Source organism: Pleurodeles waltl, chromosome 4_2 (assembly GCF_031143425.1).
Source record: "Pleurodeles waltl isolate 20211129_DDA chromosome 4_2, aPleWal1.hap1.20221129, whole genome shotgun sequence".
In the NCBI taxonomy this organism is placed as follows: domain Eukaryota; kingdom Metazoa; phylum Chordata; class Amphibia; order Caudata; family Salamandridae; genus Pleurodeles; species Pleurodeles waltl.
In genome coordinates this window covers 888,479,441-888,498,232 of record NC_090443.1, presented here as the reverse complement: position 1 = coordinate 888,498,232, position 18,792 = coordinate 888,479,441, and the positions used below count along the sequence as shown (strand labels likewise).

Here is an 18,792-nt window from a genome sequence, read left to right as displayed (position 1 = left end):
AGGCGACCTAAATTGCTACCCCAAGTGCAGATGTAGAAGAAAAAAGTTAGTGACCCTTATTTAGAACAAATATATAATATATTATAATCATCTAATGACCATACCAGGTGTTCCAAGGTGCCAGAAAGCACAATAATAAAGTGCAGGTCAATAGTGGAGTAATTTTTTGTTATGCATGAGATGTGGCTGTGGACCATGTGAGAAAAAGAAATCCTAAGAAAGCATATGTTTGGGGCACATTCTGATTGGACAGTAATTCCCAAGCATTTGTTTGTTGTATAATGTTTTGCTACTGTACTTGAAGCTTTCTTTTACATGGCTGGTTGTTAAAAGTTAAGATACCAACAACACGTCTCTGAGATAAAGGGAATGAAACCACAAATGGCATGTCACCCTTGCAGTACTTGGTGGAATTCTTCATTTGTTGCAGCCTATTCTCACTGCAAACACTTCCACGCATATATTGGATTTGTTTCTAATCCAAGGGCACCTTAGGAAATCACCCCAATTCCTTGGCAAAGATGCAGTTCTCATTACCAGTCGTGCCTTTCTAACAATCTCCAACAATAAGCATCCTTGAATACTGCTTTGCTTGAAGGTGTCAACAGGGGTTTTGAGATGCATGGTGACATGTTTGGTGGGTGATGACTATTGTTTGTGATTGTTAGAAATGCTGAACTAGGCAAACAGAATAGTTTTTTTTCTCTACAATGGATAGCCCCTTCAAAGAATGTCTGAGAAGTGACACCAAGAACTGCACCAAAGCTCAGCTGAACACAGTGGTACACTATATATAAAGTTTTATATTATGCTATTATATTAAATATCTGTTTCATAGGACAATTCTGTGTGATTTAAGTTGCATTAAAATGTTCTCTACTGGTTTTAAAAGCAAATACCACTATCAAACTCCAATGCACTAACTTTAATTACAATGTTTAATGAAATGCTGAGTAGATAAAAAATGAGTTAAACTTAAAGCATACCATATTTTGAACAAAGCAAAATTAACATTGACATATGATAGCATCTTAGAAAAGAACATGCTTGTAGAGATCTTTTTTCATTATTTGCATATCAAAAGACTTCAATGCTAGACTACTTGAAAGAAAAAAGTCCTACCGTGGAAACACTTTGTTCAAGCACAAGCCAGCTTTCTGTTACTGTTTGAAGATCTTGGCCACTAAGTGGTTCCCTCAGCCTCACTTTTACCTCTAGTTTTCCACCAGTTGGTTTCCTGCCATCAAAAATCTGAAATAAAATCCATAATGTCTGGGTAAATAAATGTTACTTACCCATTACAATAGTTATTCAATCAGAATACGCTTAACAGATTCATGCACTTAGAATTTGTTCTCACATCAGGCTGATGATCTTGGAAACATTTTCACATTGTAACAAGTGTCCCTAACTCTCACAGGTAAGCAACAATAGCAGTCTTGGTGCCATCTGAATGTGCCTTTTGAGCAAAAATGTAAAATGTGCCAACCTCCACACTGACGTAATTTCCTGGTATTCACTCACTGATGTATTAAAGGAGGAACGGTGAGCCACAACAGCAACAGATACAGAACATGTTATGGTGAGGTAGCCTGGCATCTTATTAATTACAGCACTACCTCGTCAAGGAAGCGGGGGGGTGGTGGGGGTTGGGTGAGCAATCTGCAGAAAGATTATCTAACAGTAACATTGTTATTGAATGGAAGTACCTGTTTCTTCTGATGGATACATCTTCCCACAGATTTCTTAATTTCTGAAAGAGGCCCAAAGCAGTACCTCGCTCAGAAGTGGGACTGAGCAGTACTGATGAACCACTGAAGTCAAGCAGCACAGTTTGGGGAAATCACAGACTGCCTGAGACATGAGATAGTAGTGCTTTACAAAAGTATGTAAGGATGATATGTAACTATGTGGTAGATTTGAGCAATGAGAACATTTCTGGAAGAATAGTGGAAGCAGCCATGATTCCACATGCAATCCTGTTCTGTCACAGGTGGTCGAACTCTAGTGGTCTATCCAATGCAAATGTTTCTCCCTGGCTGAATTTGGAACAGGGAAGATTATGGAAAGACCCATATTACATGCAGGCACTAAACTAGGTAAGAAGGAGTGAATGGCGTGGAGGACTAACTTATCCAGGTTAAAAACTGTGGAGGCAGGACAAACAGAAAGGGCCTGAAGTTCTCCAGCCTTACATGCATAAGTAATCATCACCAACAGCACTGATTTCAGAGTAAGAAGTTGAACCAGTCTATTGGGCATTGGCTCAATTAGCGATGCCATCAAGGAAGCCAAAACAAGGTCTAAATTCTACTGAGGAACAATAAAATGAGTGGTCAGGAACAACTAAAGCATATCAATAGTAAAATGTGCCACTAGCGGTGACTTTAAACATGGAAGATTAGCCATGAAGACACAAATGCAGAGAAAACTATGAGGAAACTATTAACTGTAGCCACTGCTGGACTGTGCAAAGGACAATGCAAACCTTAAGACGATGGACGGACAAAATCTGAGAGGAATAATGCTTTCCACCTCACATTATTACACAAATCTGTTCCAGCAACTTGTGTAAATAGATTTGGTGCCACTCTTCCTGGATGTCAAAATGATATATGTAAACTCATCAAGTGCATACAAGAATTCTGGGAGGCACACTTGTGCAGTGTCTGGGAATTGTGGTGGAGGACTTGACTATGCTTCTGAAAAAGCAGGATTCATTTGTGTGGGATGGGAACAGCTGTGACAACAGATCAGCAGATCAGATCCTGCTTGAAAAATTTGAAGTGATCAGAATCAACTATGCCCGAACCCCTCACACTTTTCTCAGTACTTAAGGCAGAAGCAGGACTGGCAGGAATACCTACTCTAGGTACTAAGAGTAGCTGACTCTGAAGCAATTCCCAAAGGAACTAACTGGTGGGAGGAATATGGCACAAGTTGAAGACACTTCCTTTTCTGGGCAGTGGTGAAGAGATATATGAAGGGAATTCCCAAGTGGAGAGTATTCCCTCTGTCACCTCAGGGTGCAGCTCCCACTTTGTCGTGAGGATTCTTTTAATACCTGGTTTGGGCACCCCTGTCTTGGCTTAGTTTTACGCTTGTGCCCTTTTTACATTCAGACACATTTTATTCATGTTTAGCGAGCCTGCTGTTTAGCAATTGTTTTTACATATTTTATCAGCTGATTCATTCTAGGAAGGGAAGCTTCATGCTGCACATTTAATCAGCCATTGTACCACGTATAATCTGTACTTCTTGTCCAGGCTGTTACATGTAGTACATGATATGGTAACTCGTATTGCCAGCCCAAGAGCCAGCCTCTATCTCTGAGATACAGCATTACATCAGACCTGTTGTCCAAACAATGCATGGGGTATTATATAAACTACACAAAGGCCCAAGAAGGGTAGAGGGCTTCACATAGGCCCACAGAGGGCATTCTGCAAACTCTCTGAAGAGTTGATTGTTCAAATATTGTCATCAAAAGAAAATCCCATTGGCTTTCTAATGGCATGGCCCCCCCAGAATGGGACTATGGTGTCTGTCAATCTGCCTGTGGACTGCTGTACCGAAAACGATTAATTCCATGGATCCAAGATAGGGTCCAGGAAGGACTCATTAAATGAAAGCAAGGGTTCTGTCGTTGCCATTGAAGGTTGCATGATTTCTATCAGACAGTTAAATTCTAGGTCTGCTAAGATAAAGTGAATTCCAGGGCATCAGTCACTTTCCAGATGCTGTCGTAAAACCTCCTCCGAAGCAGGGCCAGAGGGGTAGGTATGATTAAGAATCTAGGCCACTGGCATTTTATAGGTTCAAGTAAAGGCCAGAATCAGTTTTTTAAGGTGAAATGAGGTGATCAGTCTCTGACTCTTTATCATCCATCATAATCCTTATCCTTTATAGACAAAGCATCTGAAGCTGAGCCGAAAATCTCCTCCAATGAGAAAAGCCTGTATGATCTGGGAAAGTGGGGATGTTTCAGCTTCTTTTCCATTATAATTTATGATTCAGGTCAGGAAATATGATGGGCTAAAAGATGACAGAGAATCCTCAAGCTGATCAAATGCAAGAAGAATAAATAAAGGCATTTAATGACACCAAAAGTATGGATCAGCTTGGAGAATATCTACATTTCTGTCAAATACATGTTTTGAAAGCACCATAGGATAATGGGAACCCCCTGTGCAGTAGAACACTGAGAGGTGTAGATCACAGGACCTGCTTGTCCTGTTTAAAAACAACAAGCTCAAGTTTTAGCAAAATACAGCTTTAAATAGAAAAGTGGCGACACATTCAGCAGGCAGAAGAAAAATAAAAATACAGGGGGGAGTGTCACATTTAAAAGAATTATTTTACTGATTAATTCACAGGATCTTGCAGTGGAAAGGCAAAGCAGTTTAAAAAAAGTCAGCGCTGAGAAATGAAACGGGGCAGGCAGTAAAATAAACAAATGACTCACAAGCAGGTGCAGACTAAACTAACTAACAAAGAATTGAATGTGTGATGATTGAATATACTTTTCAGATGTACAACATTCAGCCATGCATTGCAATGCATGTACTACTTCAGCTACACCAAACAGCCAATAGCATGAGGTGAGAGAGCAATAATTCTGGGAGAAGAGCCACAGTTCACTCTATGTATATATTAAAGAACTGGTAACAAAAAGTCTTACAAACAGCTGCACTGCCAAGCCAAACCTAATTAAAAGAAACAGCCTCAGAGGTGATTTTGTGTGTTGATGAATTTGGCTTAAGCCTCAGTGAAGAATGAATGAGACATGAATTCTCAAATCAGAAACTTGAATAGGAGGAGAGTAGCTTCATTGTCTTTAAGTAGTACCCACAATTTGCCAAACCTCTGAATTATAGCAACAGCTATTTTCATAATTGCAATGTCTTTTAATGTACATTTGTATTTCTTACAAATGGTTCATCAATGCTTCAGGTAGGTACACTAAGATTGAAAAGAAGATATACATCTGAGGCAGATGTCCATGCAGCCAAATGAAGCACAAAAGCCATGGTTCATTGGAAACATGTTAGTGAGAGTAATGTACAAACAAATCACACAAATTGACCTGCAAGGTGAAAAAGAAATAAGGTAAGGTAGATCAAATATTAATGGGAAAAGGAACCTGATATTGGAACAAAAGATGCTCAGGTATATTGGGGATGACAATATGTGTGGTTCACTTATGACACCACAAGTTGGTAAATTAATACTTTTTCAAAACCTATTGGTTTTAACATTTTTTCTAGTGAGAGAAAGGACACAAGTTTCTGAATACTACGGAAGATCCAAAATGCAGAAGTGTTTGGGGGTGACTGCCTCTGGAACCGAAGGCCATGGACCGTTCAGGATAGCCACAAATGTTTCAGAAAGCAAAAAGTCAAGAAGCCAGTATAATCAAAATTGACTTCAGGAGCTCTAAGCAGCGGAAAAACATGACCCAAAGATTCACCACGAACAGTGATTTACTTCTGAATAGGAGCAAAATATTTGCCTTCCACAGCTTGCGCAGGAATCTACAGCTACAACACCGTAAATTGCAGCTGACCAAAAATCAAATTATAGCTTCAGATATTGAGAACTGAGACTATAATCTGGAGTGCTGTTGGATTGTGGCTTGTGGGGAGATTTTACTTTGTTCTCAGACCAGTGATGTTTGTGAACTCTTGTAAGCATTAAAGAGAGAATGAATATAAAACAGCAGAACAATCTAATTCCATTTTTTCTTAGAGAGGACTTAATGACAGACCCATTATATAGCTCAAAGCTTATAGAGCTTTCATAGCTTAAAGCCAGGTGAGTCAGTGAGCTGCAGACCATTTTCTCTTTTCCAATGCAAATAAGGAACCCACTGGTTAGGTACCTTTTTATAAATGTTGTCTTTTTCAATAAATTAAACAAGTCCACTGGTTATGCACCCTTACAACCTCCTGCCTTTCCTATGTTCTCCTTCCTCCACCTATATTTAAATTGGTAGATTAGCTGAAATGGTGTATGTGGATATTGCCTTACTTGAACTTCAGGACGGCTGGAGACAACTGAAATGTACAAATTTAAATTACTGTTGAAAGATTCTATCTTACACTTGCAATATTGCATCATGAAACAGATATCAAAAACAAATTATGCACCTCAATTATTTCTCTGATTTCACATTCAGATTCGAGTCTGTCCAGTTTTAACTGTGCTGTTCCAACCAATTTGTCACTTCTGAAGAAAAAAGACCTATGAAGAAGAAAATGAACTATGTTAGTTTGTGAGCAATAAGCAAGGTGTGAAGAACAAGTTACTTACCTTCATTATCTGGTAGAGACTATCAAGCTGCAGATTCCTTACCTTTGAATTCACTGGCGTCAGCTTCGAACCTGGAATCTTTTTGCTGAGCAATACTCTGCATGTGCTGTCAGGTGGCGTCATTTGGATCCGCATACGTCTCCCGGCTCCACGTGGCTTCGTCAGCATCGTTGGAGCCATCTGTGACGTTACGGTCGCCTATAAAGGTGCCACCCCGGCACACTTACGTCAGTTCTTTTATCCACAAAACTTCCACGCCAGAAGCACATAGCCATGAATAGAACCAACCTTTGTCTGTGCAAAACTAGGGCCCTGAAAAGGGTAAACCCTAACCCTACTAGACATATCCACAGAGCGGGGAGGCATGGGTGGGTGTAAGGCATCTGCAGCTAGATAGTCTCTACCAGATAGTGCGTTACCGAAGGTAAGTAACTTGTTCATGTGATAGGGACTTCTAGCTGCAGATTCCTTACTTTTGAATAGATACCCAAGCCATAACCTCCTGGCGGTGGGCTGCAGATACTACTCCTTACACTAAGAAGTAGGACTGAATAGGCAAAGTGTCCGTCTCTTCACACCTGACTGTCCAGGCAGTAATTTTTTGCAAACGTGTGCAAAGATGCCTACGTTGCCGCCTGACAGATCACCAGGACTAGTATGCTTCGAGTTAGCACAGTGGTAGCAGCTTTTCCCCTGGCAGAATGAGCCCTCAGGATGCTGCACCCTGGCAAATTTGTAGGATATTTTGATGCAGAGAATGACTCCGTGCAAAAATGATTTGCTTCTGCACTGCCCAACACTTCTTTGCTCCAACGTACCCCACAAAGAGTTGGTCATCCACCCGGAAATCTTTTGTGCAGTCAAGGTAGAATGCCAATGCTCTTTTTGGGTCCTGTCAATGGAGTTGCTCCTCTTCTTTAGAGGGATGCAATGAGTCCAGAGAACCACTTTGTCTGGATGGATAGTGAGATACGGTGGCTTTGATGACAGGGATTGCATCTCACTCACCTTCCTGGCAGATGTTATTGCCACTAAGAAGGCTGTCTTGATGTGAGCAGCCGGAGGGGACAGTTGTGCAAAGGCTCCAAAGGAGCACACATCAGAAATGTGAGGATAAGATTTAAGTCCCATTGAGGCATAATAAAAGGCGTAGGGGGAAACATATGTACAAGCCCTTTAAGGAATCTATGCACAATGGGAGATTTGAACGTAGAAGGCTGATCAGGCAGCTGAAGAAATGCTGATAAGGCAGAAAGGTAGCCCTTGAGAGTACGCAAGACAGAACCCTTCTGGGCAAGGGATAGTACAAAGAGAAGGATATCAGAAAGAGAAGCAGAAACAGGGTCAATAGACCTTTCTGTACAATAATATACAAAGCGCTTCTAACGGCAGGCGTATACTGTTTTAGTAGAGGGACGCCTGGCTGCTAAAATAACTTTACAGACTTCGGGAGGAAGGTCAAAAGCCATCAACTGCCGCCACTCAACCTCCACGCATGAAGGCGCAGAGTTGACAGGTTTGGGTGGAGAACCTTCCCCTGCTGCTACGACAGAAGGTCCTCCCGAAGAGGCAGCCTGATTGGAGGATTGATGCTCATTTTGAGAAGCTCGGGATACTAGAATCTCCATGCCCAATCCGGAGCCACTAAGATGACTTGGGCCTGGTCGTTCTTGATATTCTTGAGAACTCTGGGCAGAAGTGGTATGGGCGGAAAAGCGTATTGGAGGCCTGAATTCCACTTGAGATGAAAAGCGTTGCCGAGCGGCTGCCGCCTTGGAAACTCCAACGCGCAATACTGCTGACATTGTGGGTTCTCTCCGGAGGTGATCAGATCTACCCATTGCTCTCCCCACTGCCGAAAGAGTTCTTGAGCCACCTCCAGATGGAGATACCACTTGTGATCCGCTAGGCATCGACAGCTGGGTTTGTCCGCTCTGGCATTCAGGGAACCTGCCAGATGTTGAACCACTAGGGTTATACCCTCTTGACAAAGGGTCCACGACCCCACACGCCCTGCTTGTTGCAGTACCACATTGCAGTGGTGTTGTCCGTGAACACCTGCATTATCTTGCCTTTCACAACAGGAAGAAATGCTTTCAATGCTAGCCGGATCGCCTTGAGCTCCAGTAAGTTGATATGGAGCCCGGATTCCGCCATAGACCAGGGGCCCTAGATCTCCGCCTCTCCCAGGTGGCCACCCAATCCCAGAAGTGACGCATCTGTCACTAATGTGAGATCTGGTTGAGGAAGGGAGAGGAGTCTGCCTCTGACCCAATCGCAGTTCACTAACCACCACTGCAGGTCGTTTGCAGTTCCCTCCGAGATCTGAACCGTGTCGGTAAGATTTCCCTGATGCTGTGCCCACTGAAACTTCAGGTCCCACTGCAGAGCCCTCATATGCCATCTGGCATGTTTGACTAACAGGATGCAGGAAGCCATAAGTCCCAACAGCCTCAGAGCCTGTCTCACCGAAACACAGGATAGAGGCCGATACATCAGTATCATAACCTGAATATCCTGGACTTGCAGCTCAGGAGGATAAACCTGATACTGCACTGTGTCCAGAACAGCTCAGAAGAAAGGGAACTTCTGAGAGGGAGTCAGGTGTGACTTCAGCATGTTTCTAGTGAACCCCAGCAAATGCAAGAGGTCTGCCATAGTCTGAAGATGGGTGACGAGAGCCTGGGGTGTAGGAACCTTGAACAGCCAGTCGTCGAAGTAGGGGAAGACTGAAATCCCTAACCTGAGCAGATGAGCTGCTACCACCACCATCACAGACAAGACCTGAGCAAGAGTGAGCATCTTGAATTTCTCCTTTTTGAGGAAGAGATTGACATCCCTTAAACCCAAGATGGTATGAAGACCAGTTGTTCTTTTTTGGGATCAGAAAGTAGCGGGAATAACAACCACTGCCAATTTCTGACATTGGGACTCTTTGCCAAGAGAGCTGTAACTTCCTCGCAGAGAACGATTAAATGTTCCTCCATCAGCCGTTCTTTCACTGGATGGATAGAGGGAGAGAAAGATTGGAAGGGGAGGGAATAGCCTTTCTGTATGATCTGCAAGATCCATTTGTCTGATGGTATGGACAGCCAGTGAGGGAGATTAAATTGAATCCTCCCTCCAACTGGACGGGTATGGTCTTGCAGAACCATACTAGGAGGGCTTGGGCGTTGCCGAAGAGGGGGGCTGGGTGGTGGCTGAACTCTGGCTAGACCCTCTGGGTCTGATGGTACAACAACCTCGTCCTCCCACTGGATGCTGTGAAGCCGGAGAACGATAGCTAACCTGTGGTTGGCGTGGTACCACACCCCTTCCGAAGCCTCTAAAGGGGCAATAGGCAGACTGCTGGCGAATGGGTGCTGAGAGGCCCAAGCATCTGGCTGTGGCTCGAGAGTCCTTGAACCGCTCAAGCCTGCTGCAGAGTCTGCCTTCTCACCAAAAAGGCATGAGCCATCGAAAGCCGTATCCATTAAATTCTCCTGGACATCCCCCGAAAAGCCAGTGGTATGCAGCCAGGCGTGGTGTCGGAGGGCCACTGTTGAAGAAATCGCCCTGCCCAGCGAGTCAGTTGTGTCCAATCCACATCGGATGGTAAACTTGGCTGCATCTCTCCCATCCTTGACAGCTTGGGTGACAGTGTCCCGTATGCCCTCCCGGACCTGGTGGCAGCACTTGTGCCACCGTATCCCATAAAGAACGGGAAAAACGGACCAATAGGCAAGAGGTGTTTCCTGACCTCAATGCCAGGCTTGAGGAAGAAAACAACTTCTTACCAGGTTGGTCCAGCCTCTTGGATTCCCTATCCGAGGGAGCGGTAGGGAAGGTACCACAAGAAGTGGAGACCTGGACCACCAAGCTCTCTGGGGTGGGGTGATGGGTGAGGAAACTAGGGTCGTTAGGTGCTGGCCGATGGCGGCGGCCGATTGTCCTACTCACAGGAGCCCCTATGTTGGGTTTGGACAACGTCCCCAGTAGCACATCTGTCATTGACGGGTAACATCGGCTGCGATTTAGCTACCCCCGGCTGAAACACCTGTGTCAGGAGATTAGTCCTGACTGGCACTGTAGACAAGTCTAGGTCCAAGACCTCAGCTGCCCTATGCACCACCAAGGCATACAATGCTCCCTCCTCCAAAGCCACAGAAGAAGGTGAGAGCATACCAGCATCTGGAGAAGTATCCAGTCTACTGGTTTCCCCTAGATCCTCATACCAGTCCTGCTCCAAACCATACTCTAAAGGGGCCTCATACCTCTCCCACTCCTCACTTGTGCGTGGCTGTTCAAAATAAGCCTCAGGCACTGATCTGGGCCTAATTGAAGTCGGAATCAGCATTGTACGTCATCATTCCGGCTCCGGATCATCAGGAATGAGGATGAGGCTTCCACCACCAGTGGGTGCCGGAGGCCGACTGTGAGAAACCAGCACCGGTCCGGATCAGATATCAGATCCTGGGGTCCCCAACGGCATCGAACCCGACAGGGTCCCTGCTGACCTCGTGGGGTCCGAAGACCCACCTGGGGGGGGTCACCCCACACAAAAACTAGGCGCATGGCTTTCTAAAACTCTTGTTTAAGCAGGGTCACTTCGGCTCCCGGAAAGGGGGGGTAGACACAAAGTCGTCCCTGGCAACGGCTCCGCAGAACTGTGCTCGGAATGTCAACGTTCCTGTGGTAGGCTGTCTTACGAGCGGATCAAGTAGAGTCAGAGAAGGGGTATCTGCTTTTTATGTTTGAAGTTTTATTCTCTGTTTTATTCACAGGATATTCTCTTATTCACTGTTTTTAAATATTTGGTAAGCCTTGTGTTTTCTGCTCTTCTCAATTTCTTTCCTTTTTTCTCTTAGGTTTCTTCTCCCTCTGGTCGGTTCCGGTTGTGAAGGATGTGGGCGTCTCCCTCGAACTCCGGGCATGAAGGGAAAAGAAAGGAACAGGTAAGTCCTTCTGTGGAACTGGGCTATTCATTGTGCTCGTGAGGGAAAAGGCAGCAAGCAGGGTAAGTCCGTGAGGGGGTGGTCAGTGATGGGGTTCAGGGTTCCTGGTGTCCATAAAGTGCCTGGTTCCCTTCCTTCCCCTTCCCTTGTGCCTCACTCACCCTCCCCGTCCGTCCTCCTGCCTCCCTGGTGCCTTTCCCGGTGCCCGTGAGTCCCCGTAACCCTCCTGTCCCTAGGAGGGACCGTAACTTGTTAAGCCACGACCCTCCAGGGTCGTGGCGGCATTCGCGTGTCTCCGGCGTCTCTCCTTTCGCCGTTTCACGCGTTTCTGTACACCTTCTGCAGTCCAACTCCTGCTTCCTCGATGGGGCTGCCGGTGACTCTGTTCTCCCGGTCGGCGTTCTCTCCTGCTCGCTCTGTTCCTCCGTCGCATCCTTCCTCTTCGCCGGATCGTTGTCCTTCTTTTGTATTGCTGCCGGAACCCGGAAGTCGTCGAAGCTGTTCCGGCGTGGCGTCCCCTCGTTGCCAGGGGAACGCAACGTTGTCTCCGGGGAGACTGCCGAGTAATGGCGGATTCGGGGTAAGTAAGACGCGGTCTCCGAGACCCGTCTACAGTCCCCTACCCATGATCGGGACTGCTCGAGGACCGAGGAGGACGAAGGAGGAAACCGGGAGAGGTAGTCGGCTGGACCTTGTTGGGAACCAGGGGTGTGGCATACCTGGAACGTAAAGGGTTGGAGTTCTAGGAACCATCTCAAGATTCTGGAGTTAGAGTCTTTGTGAGAGGCAAGCCAGGGGAGAGGAGCATGGTCAGTAAATAAAACGAAGGACCTGCCTAAAAGATAATAATGCAAGGAGTCCACAGCCCATTTGATGGCGAGACATTCTTTTTCGATAGTTGGGTAATGGGTCTCTCGCGGAAACAGTTTTCTACTTAGAAAAACAAAAGGGTGGTCGAATCCCTCTCCATCTGGCTGAGTGAGCACAGCTCCGAGACCGACGTCCGAAGCATCAGTATATAAGTGGAAACTGTTTGAAAAATCTGGACATTTTAGTATAGGGTCTGTGGTAAGGGACTGTTTTAACCGTTCAAAACTACTCTGTTGGGAGTCGGTAAATGGAGCCAGTTTCGTGGGTCTTTGTTTGGTCAGGAGATCAGTCAGAGGGGCTGCGACGGTAGAATAATTGGGGATAAATCGGCGGTAGTATCCTACTAAGCCTAGGAATGATCATAGGTCTTTCTTCGTTCTGGGTTTAGCTGCTTGAAGTATGGCCTCAACTTTGCTTTTCTGCGGTTGTAAAGTGCCACTCCCTATAATATAACCTAGATATGAGACTTCAGTGCTTCCTAGTAAACATTTCTTAGGGTTGGCAGTTAAACCGGCTTCCGTTAAGGTGGAGAAGATTGAATGTAGATGCAATAAGTGATCTTGCCAAGTTTCGCTAAAGATGACAATGTCGTCTAGGTAGGCCGCAGTAAAGGTCTGGAAGGGTTTTAAGGTTTGATCCATCAGGCGCTGAAAAGTCGCGGGAGCGCTGTGAAGACCAAAAGGTAAAACCGTGAATTGATAAAGGCCGGAGGAGGTTGAAAAGGCTGTCTTTTCTTTGGCATCGGGGTGGAGGGGTATCTGCCAATATTCCTTGGTTAAGTCAAGGGTGGATAAATAACGAGCCTTCCCTAATTTCTCTAAGATGTCATCCACTCTGGGGATAGGGTAGGTGTCGAACAGGGAGATCTCATTAAGTTTACGAAAATCAATACAAAATCTTATTGATCCGTCTGGTTTAGGAACCAACACTACTGGGGAATTCCAGGGACTGTTAGAGGGTTCAATAACCCCTAATGCTAACATTGTTTCGACTTTGGTTTCAATGATGGGTTTTCGTGCTTCAGGGATGCGATAAGGACGAAGACGCACTACGTGTCCTACAGGTGTTTTAATGTGATGATATATCAATGAGGGTTTTCCCGGTATTTCTGAGAAGAAATGGGGATGTTGTTCGATCAGGGTGTTTAATTGTTTTTTTTCAGTTTCGGTTAGTTCCTTATTAATATTGGGTTTCTCTTCTGGATGTGTTGTTCTTAAAGGGTATAGATCTAGTTCCCGTTCTTCGGTAGAAGAGACGAAACAACCAGCGTCAGTTTGCTCTTCAGTCTCTTCTGAAGGTCTTCATTGTTTTAATAAATTTATATGATAGATTTGGGTTTTCCTCGGGCCGGTGTTTATCTCTAATAGATAAGTAACAGGAGAGACTGCTCTAATAACCCTATAGGGTCCTTGCCATTTAGCAATCAGTTTATGTTCAGATGTAGGTCGCATGATGAGGACCTGGTCATTGGGGAGAAAAGAACGTATTTTGCTTCCCTTGTCATAGTATGATTTTTGTTGGTTTTGAGCCGTGACTAAATGACTATGGACATCTTCCCAGAGGGTCTGCAACTGACTTTTGAGTTGGTGGATATAGTCAATCAGGGGTCTCCCTTCTTCCTGTTCTTCCTCCCACGTCTCAGCGGCCATATCTAGGAGACAACGAGGCTGTCTCCCGAAAACTAATTCAAAGGGACTGTGTCCCGTGGAAGACTGTTCGTGAGTTCGTATGGCATATAGGACCAAGGGAAGTTTCTGATCCCAGTTGCGACCGGACTCGTCCACGGTTTTCCTCAACAGTGTCTTTATAGTACGGTTATATAGTTCTACCAGCCCGTCTGTCTGGGGGTGATAGACTGAGGTCCGTAGTTGGGTGATCCCTAATATCTGACATATCTGTTTCATGAGTTTTGACATAAAGGGTGTACCTTGATCTGTCAGTATTTCCTGGGGAAAACCTATTCGGGAGAATACTGTTATGGCTTGTGCTATTGTTTTGGTGGTCATGCTGGAGAGGGGTATGGCTTCGGGGTATCTAGTCGCATAGTCAACTATGACTAAAATGTAAGTATGTCCTTTAGAAGAGGGAAGCAGGGGTCCTACAAGATCCATACCCACCCGTTTAAAAGGGATATCAATAATGGGTAAAGGGTATAGTGGTGCTTTCCTGGGCATTCCGGGTTCAGTTAATTGGCATCTAGGACATTGGGAACAGTATCTGCGTATCTGAGCATACACTCCGGGCCAATAGAATTTTTGCATCAGATATTCTTCTGTTTTTTCCCGACCATAATGACCTCCCCCGGATTGATTATGGGCTAAAAACAGTACTTGGGTTCGAAATGGTTCAGGGACTACTAATTGCTGCTTGGTTTCTCCCTTAACAGTTATAGTTATTCGGTATAGGAGGTTTTTCTTGATAAGAAAATAAGGACCCACCTCATTGGTGATCTCTGTTTTGGCCGAGCTCCAGGCGTGGGAAAGGGTAGGATCTTCTCTCTGGCTGGTTTGGAAGGAGATGGGCCTGTTGCTAATTTCCGCTACTAGTTTAGGAACTTCCTTCGTCTTTCGGGTTTCCTGATATTGTCTTCTCTCCAGTCTTTTCTCATTTCGTGTGAGTTTCTTTCGGTGGGGTGGTACTTCTTTGGTGGAATCGAAAAAAGGGGCTTCGGTCCACCACTCGGGAGTTACAGCGGTTCTGCGGACTTGATCTAATAGGTCATAGAATCAAGTATAATCAGTCCCTATAATGCAGTCCTCGATTAATCGATCCATCACCCCTATCGAGAGCATATCCTGAAAGGGACCCCATTCATTTTTAACCATTGTGAGGGGATAACTTCCTTTGTCTCCATGTATACAACAGATGGAGACCCAGCGGTCAGTAACTGAAGTATCAAAAGGGATTAGACCTTTTTGGATTACAGATTGACTGCATCCTGAATCAATTAATGCCGAAATAACCTGTCCATTTATGGTGACAATGTATCTAAATTTCTCATTCCCTTTTCCTGTACATAGAACTCTACGTCGCGTGACCCCGATTTCCATGGGTTCCGGTCCTTCAGCTTCCCTTGGACATACTCTTGCAATATGGCCCCACTCTCCACAGTGGAAACATTGTGGGGACTGCACAGGGTGATGTTCAACGGGTTTAGGGAACCGTGCTTCTTCTGGGAAATACCTGGGAACTGGTTTTGATGGAGGGATGGGAGGTTTTTGGAAAGGTCTCGGAGACAAGGGCTTAATTTCTGCGGAGCGATGGAAAGCACAAGCCAAATCAATAGCAACCTCAGTGTCCACCTTTGGATGTTGTCGGATCCAGTTCTTAGTACTAGGGGGCAGGGAATCTAAGTACTGTTCTAAAATAATTGTCTTAATGACATCCTCCTGGGTTGTCCCTATGGGTCCCAACCATTTTAGGGCCAAGTCTTTCACCCGAAAGTAGAAGGAGCGAGGGTCCTCGTTCGTACTCCATTTTATTTTTCTAAATTTTAAACGATAATATTCCGTATCATGTCCGACTCGTCCCAGGATACTTTTTTTTATATCTTTGTAGGGGGTAGTACCGTCAGGGTTGGTGGATTGGTATGCGGTCTGTAGAAATCCAGTAAGCAGGGGTGCCACATACTGACCCCAGCGGTCCTCTGGCCATTGAGCAGACGAGGCTACCCTCTCAAAATTAGTAAAGAACGCGTCTGGGTCTTCCCCCTCTTGGTACTTTTGTAGGACCGAACTGGGAACGTTTGGATGTACCTTACTGGTTGCTATTGTATCTGTTAACTTTTGTAATGCGGTCTCATGCACTAGTTGGTTATTGGCTAAGATTGTAGCCTGACTATTTAAGGCCGATTGTAAGGCCTCCCGGTCTTCCTTGGCCTCTCTTTGGTGTGCTTCCCACACCAACTGCAGATGTCTTTGTCCTTCTGCAAGTTGCTTAATCATATCCTCGAGGGATGGGGATTCACTCATGATAAACCACGCTCGTAAGCCCACCTGGGAACTATATCCCACTTCTGACACCACTGTGGTAGGCTGTCTTACGAGCGGATCAAGTAGAGTCAGAGAAGTGGTATCTGCTTTTTATGTTTGAAGTTTTATTCTCTGTTTTATTCACAGGATATTCTCTTATTCACTGTTTTTAAATATTTGGTAAGCCTTGTGTTTTCTGCTCTTCTCAATTTCTTTCCTTTTTTCTCTTAGGTTTCTTCTCCCTCTGGTCGGTTCCGGTTGTGAAGGATGTGGGCGTCTCCCTCGAACTCCGGGCATGAAGGGAAAAGAAAGGAACAGGTAAGTCCTTCTGTGGAACTGGGCTATTCATTGTGCTCGTGAGGGAAAAGGCAGCAAGCAGGGTAAGTCCGTGAGGGGGTGGTCAGTGATGGGGTTCAGGGTTCCTGGTGTCCATAAAGTGCCTGGTTCCCTTCCTTCCCCTTCCCTTGTGCCTCACTCACCCTCCCCGTCCTTCCTCCCGCCTCCCTGGTGCCTTTCCCGGTGCCCGTGAGTCCCCGTAACCCTCCTGTCCCTAGGAGGGACCGTACCTTGTTAAGCCACGACCCTCTGGGGTCGTGGCGGCATTCGCGTGTCTCCGGCGTCTCTCCTTTCGCCGTTTCCCGCGTTTCTGTACACCTTCTGCGGTCCAACTCCTGCTTCCTCGATGGGGCTGCCGGTGACTCTGTTCTCCCGGTCGGCGTTCTCTCCTGCTCGCTCTGTTCCTCCGTCGCGTCCTTCCTCTTCGCCGGATCATTGTCCTTCTTTTGTATTGCTGCCGGAACCCGGAAGTCGTCGAAGCTGTTCCGGCGTGGCATCCCCTCGTTGCCAGGGGAACGCAACGTTGTCTCCGGGGAGCCTGCCGAGTAATGGTGGATTCGGGGTAAGTAAGACGCGGTCTCCGAGACCCGACACAGTTCCCAAGATGCTTTGTCGGCCGACGGGAATGGCGAAGTCGAAGTCTGCTTGGACTTCTTCTTCTTGTGCCTCTTCCCTGAATGCCCCGAGGACCTCGAGTGGGACAAAGAGGACTTGGGTCTCATGGAGCGGTCCTGTGACCTCCTCCTTGAGCAGGACCGTGACCTCCGAGGAGTCGCACTGACCGAAGTTAACTGCCGGGCCGCCATGAGCTTTAGGGACCGCTCCCTCAAAGCTTTAGGGGATATTGCCCGGCAGGCGGAGCACGACTTCGAGTCGTGGTCCCTGTTGAGGCACCAGAGACATACCTGATGGGGGTCCGTCACTGACATAGTGCGATGACAAGCGCCATACAGCTTGAACCCTGTCTTCCTCAATGACATGTTCCTCGCACAGACGTCAAAAATCTCGGACAAAATGTCGAAAAAAGGCTTGCCAAAAAGGGCAAAGGGTAGCTCGATCCCAGACCTGCGCTTAACCTGCGCAGAAGGAAAAAAACAGAAGTACGTGTGCCGGGGTGGCACCTTTGTAGATGACCGGGACATCACAGACGGCTCTAACGACACTGACAAAACCACGCGGAGCCAGATGACGCACGCGGATCCGAACGACGCCACCCGACAGTGCGCAAAGGGCATTGCTCAGCAAAAAAGATTCCTGATTCGAAGCGGACGCCAGGGAATTCAAAGGTAAGGAATCTGCAGCTTGAATTCTCTATCAGATTGTCAATATACTGGTTGAACAAATAATTGTCTTCATGTACCATGGTGTATTAATAGCACGTAGGTATGAATCGTGTTGCTAGTGTGTGGGAAGGAACAGTGCTACAGTGGCAGTCATGCTGCAATGATGAAAGAACAGATACACACTAGTTGAAGTTTTATAATTTTGGTGAAAGGATTATTCATCTGTACTCCTAAAACAGATCACACTATCAACAATGAATAACCATGCCCAAAATGCATCCATAAACAACAAATACAGGAATCATAATGACAGTTTAGGGTAAACGCTTGCTCTTATTATGATTCAATTTATTAAAGATTTCTTCAAAGATTTTCGTGAGAGGCACAAAAAGAAATACTTAAAACAGACTCTGCGGGAAATGGAGGGAATAAAGTACATGATGTGATAACACTGTGCACAAGTAAATCTTAAACTTTACATCAACTTTCTTACTTTCGGTCCGTAAGTTGTTCCCCACCATCAAACTAGTTTTTTTTCTTAACATCTTGTGGCAGCTCTGGGAACTGCTCTTTTAGATGTTGATAGATTTGCACACCATCACAGGTCTGTCCTATGTGCCCCATCCCAGCATAGAGGTATGAACTCACCAGCTACTCTTATTAAACAAGCACTGGCAAAGTCAATATGCCTCGTCAATGAAAATTATTGGATTTACCAATGATCGTTTGTTTCCCCATGTGCACAGATGCATGACGGCCATACTTGAATGAATTTTCTTATACATTAAGAAATATCTATTCACAATGGTAACTGCAAATGTGCCCATCTGAGTTCTTTAAAAAGATTTTCGTTCAAAGATTGCTGCCACAGAGCATAAGAAAGTTCTTGAGAGATGCAGGCTGAAGAAGTGTGCACATGTGCACACATAGCTGGTCATCTTGGAATGGTTAAAATAAATTAAGATAGCAGGTAGCACTGTAAGTGGGAAGGGGCTAGAGGAGAAAGAGGGTGCTGGGGGTCATTTATAGAAAGGATAGCGAGGAGATGAGCAAGGAGATCGAGGAAAGAAAATTGTCTCCCTTATT

The 18,792-nt window shown here is 45.6% G+C and overlaps 1 protein-coding gene across 1 annotated transcript in view; it reads right to left on the bottom strand.

Annotated features, from left to right (window-relative positions):
* CC2D1B (coiled-coil and C2 domain containing 1B) overlaps positions 1-18,792 on the bottom strand; it is a 637,449-nt gene that overhangs the window by 22,716 nt on the left and 595,941 nt on the right. The window contains exons 23-24 of the mRNA XM_069232670.1: positions 6,150-6,243; positions 1,123-1,251 (exon numbers count right to left, since the gene is read on the bottom strand). Coding sequence (XP_069088771.1) covers positions 1,123-1,251; positions 6,150-6,243 — 223 coding nt within the window. The remainder of the gene's footprint in view (positions 1-1,122; positions 1,252-6,149; positions 6,244-18,792) is intronic.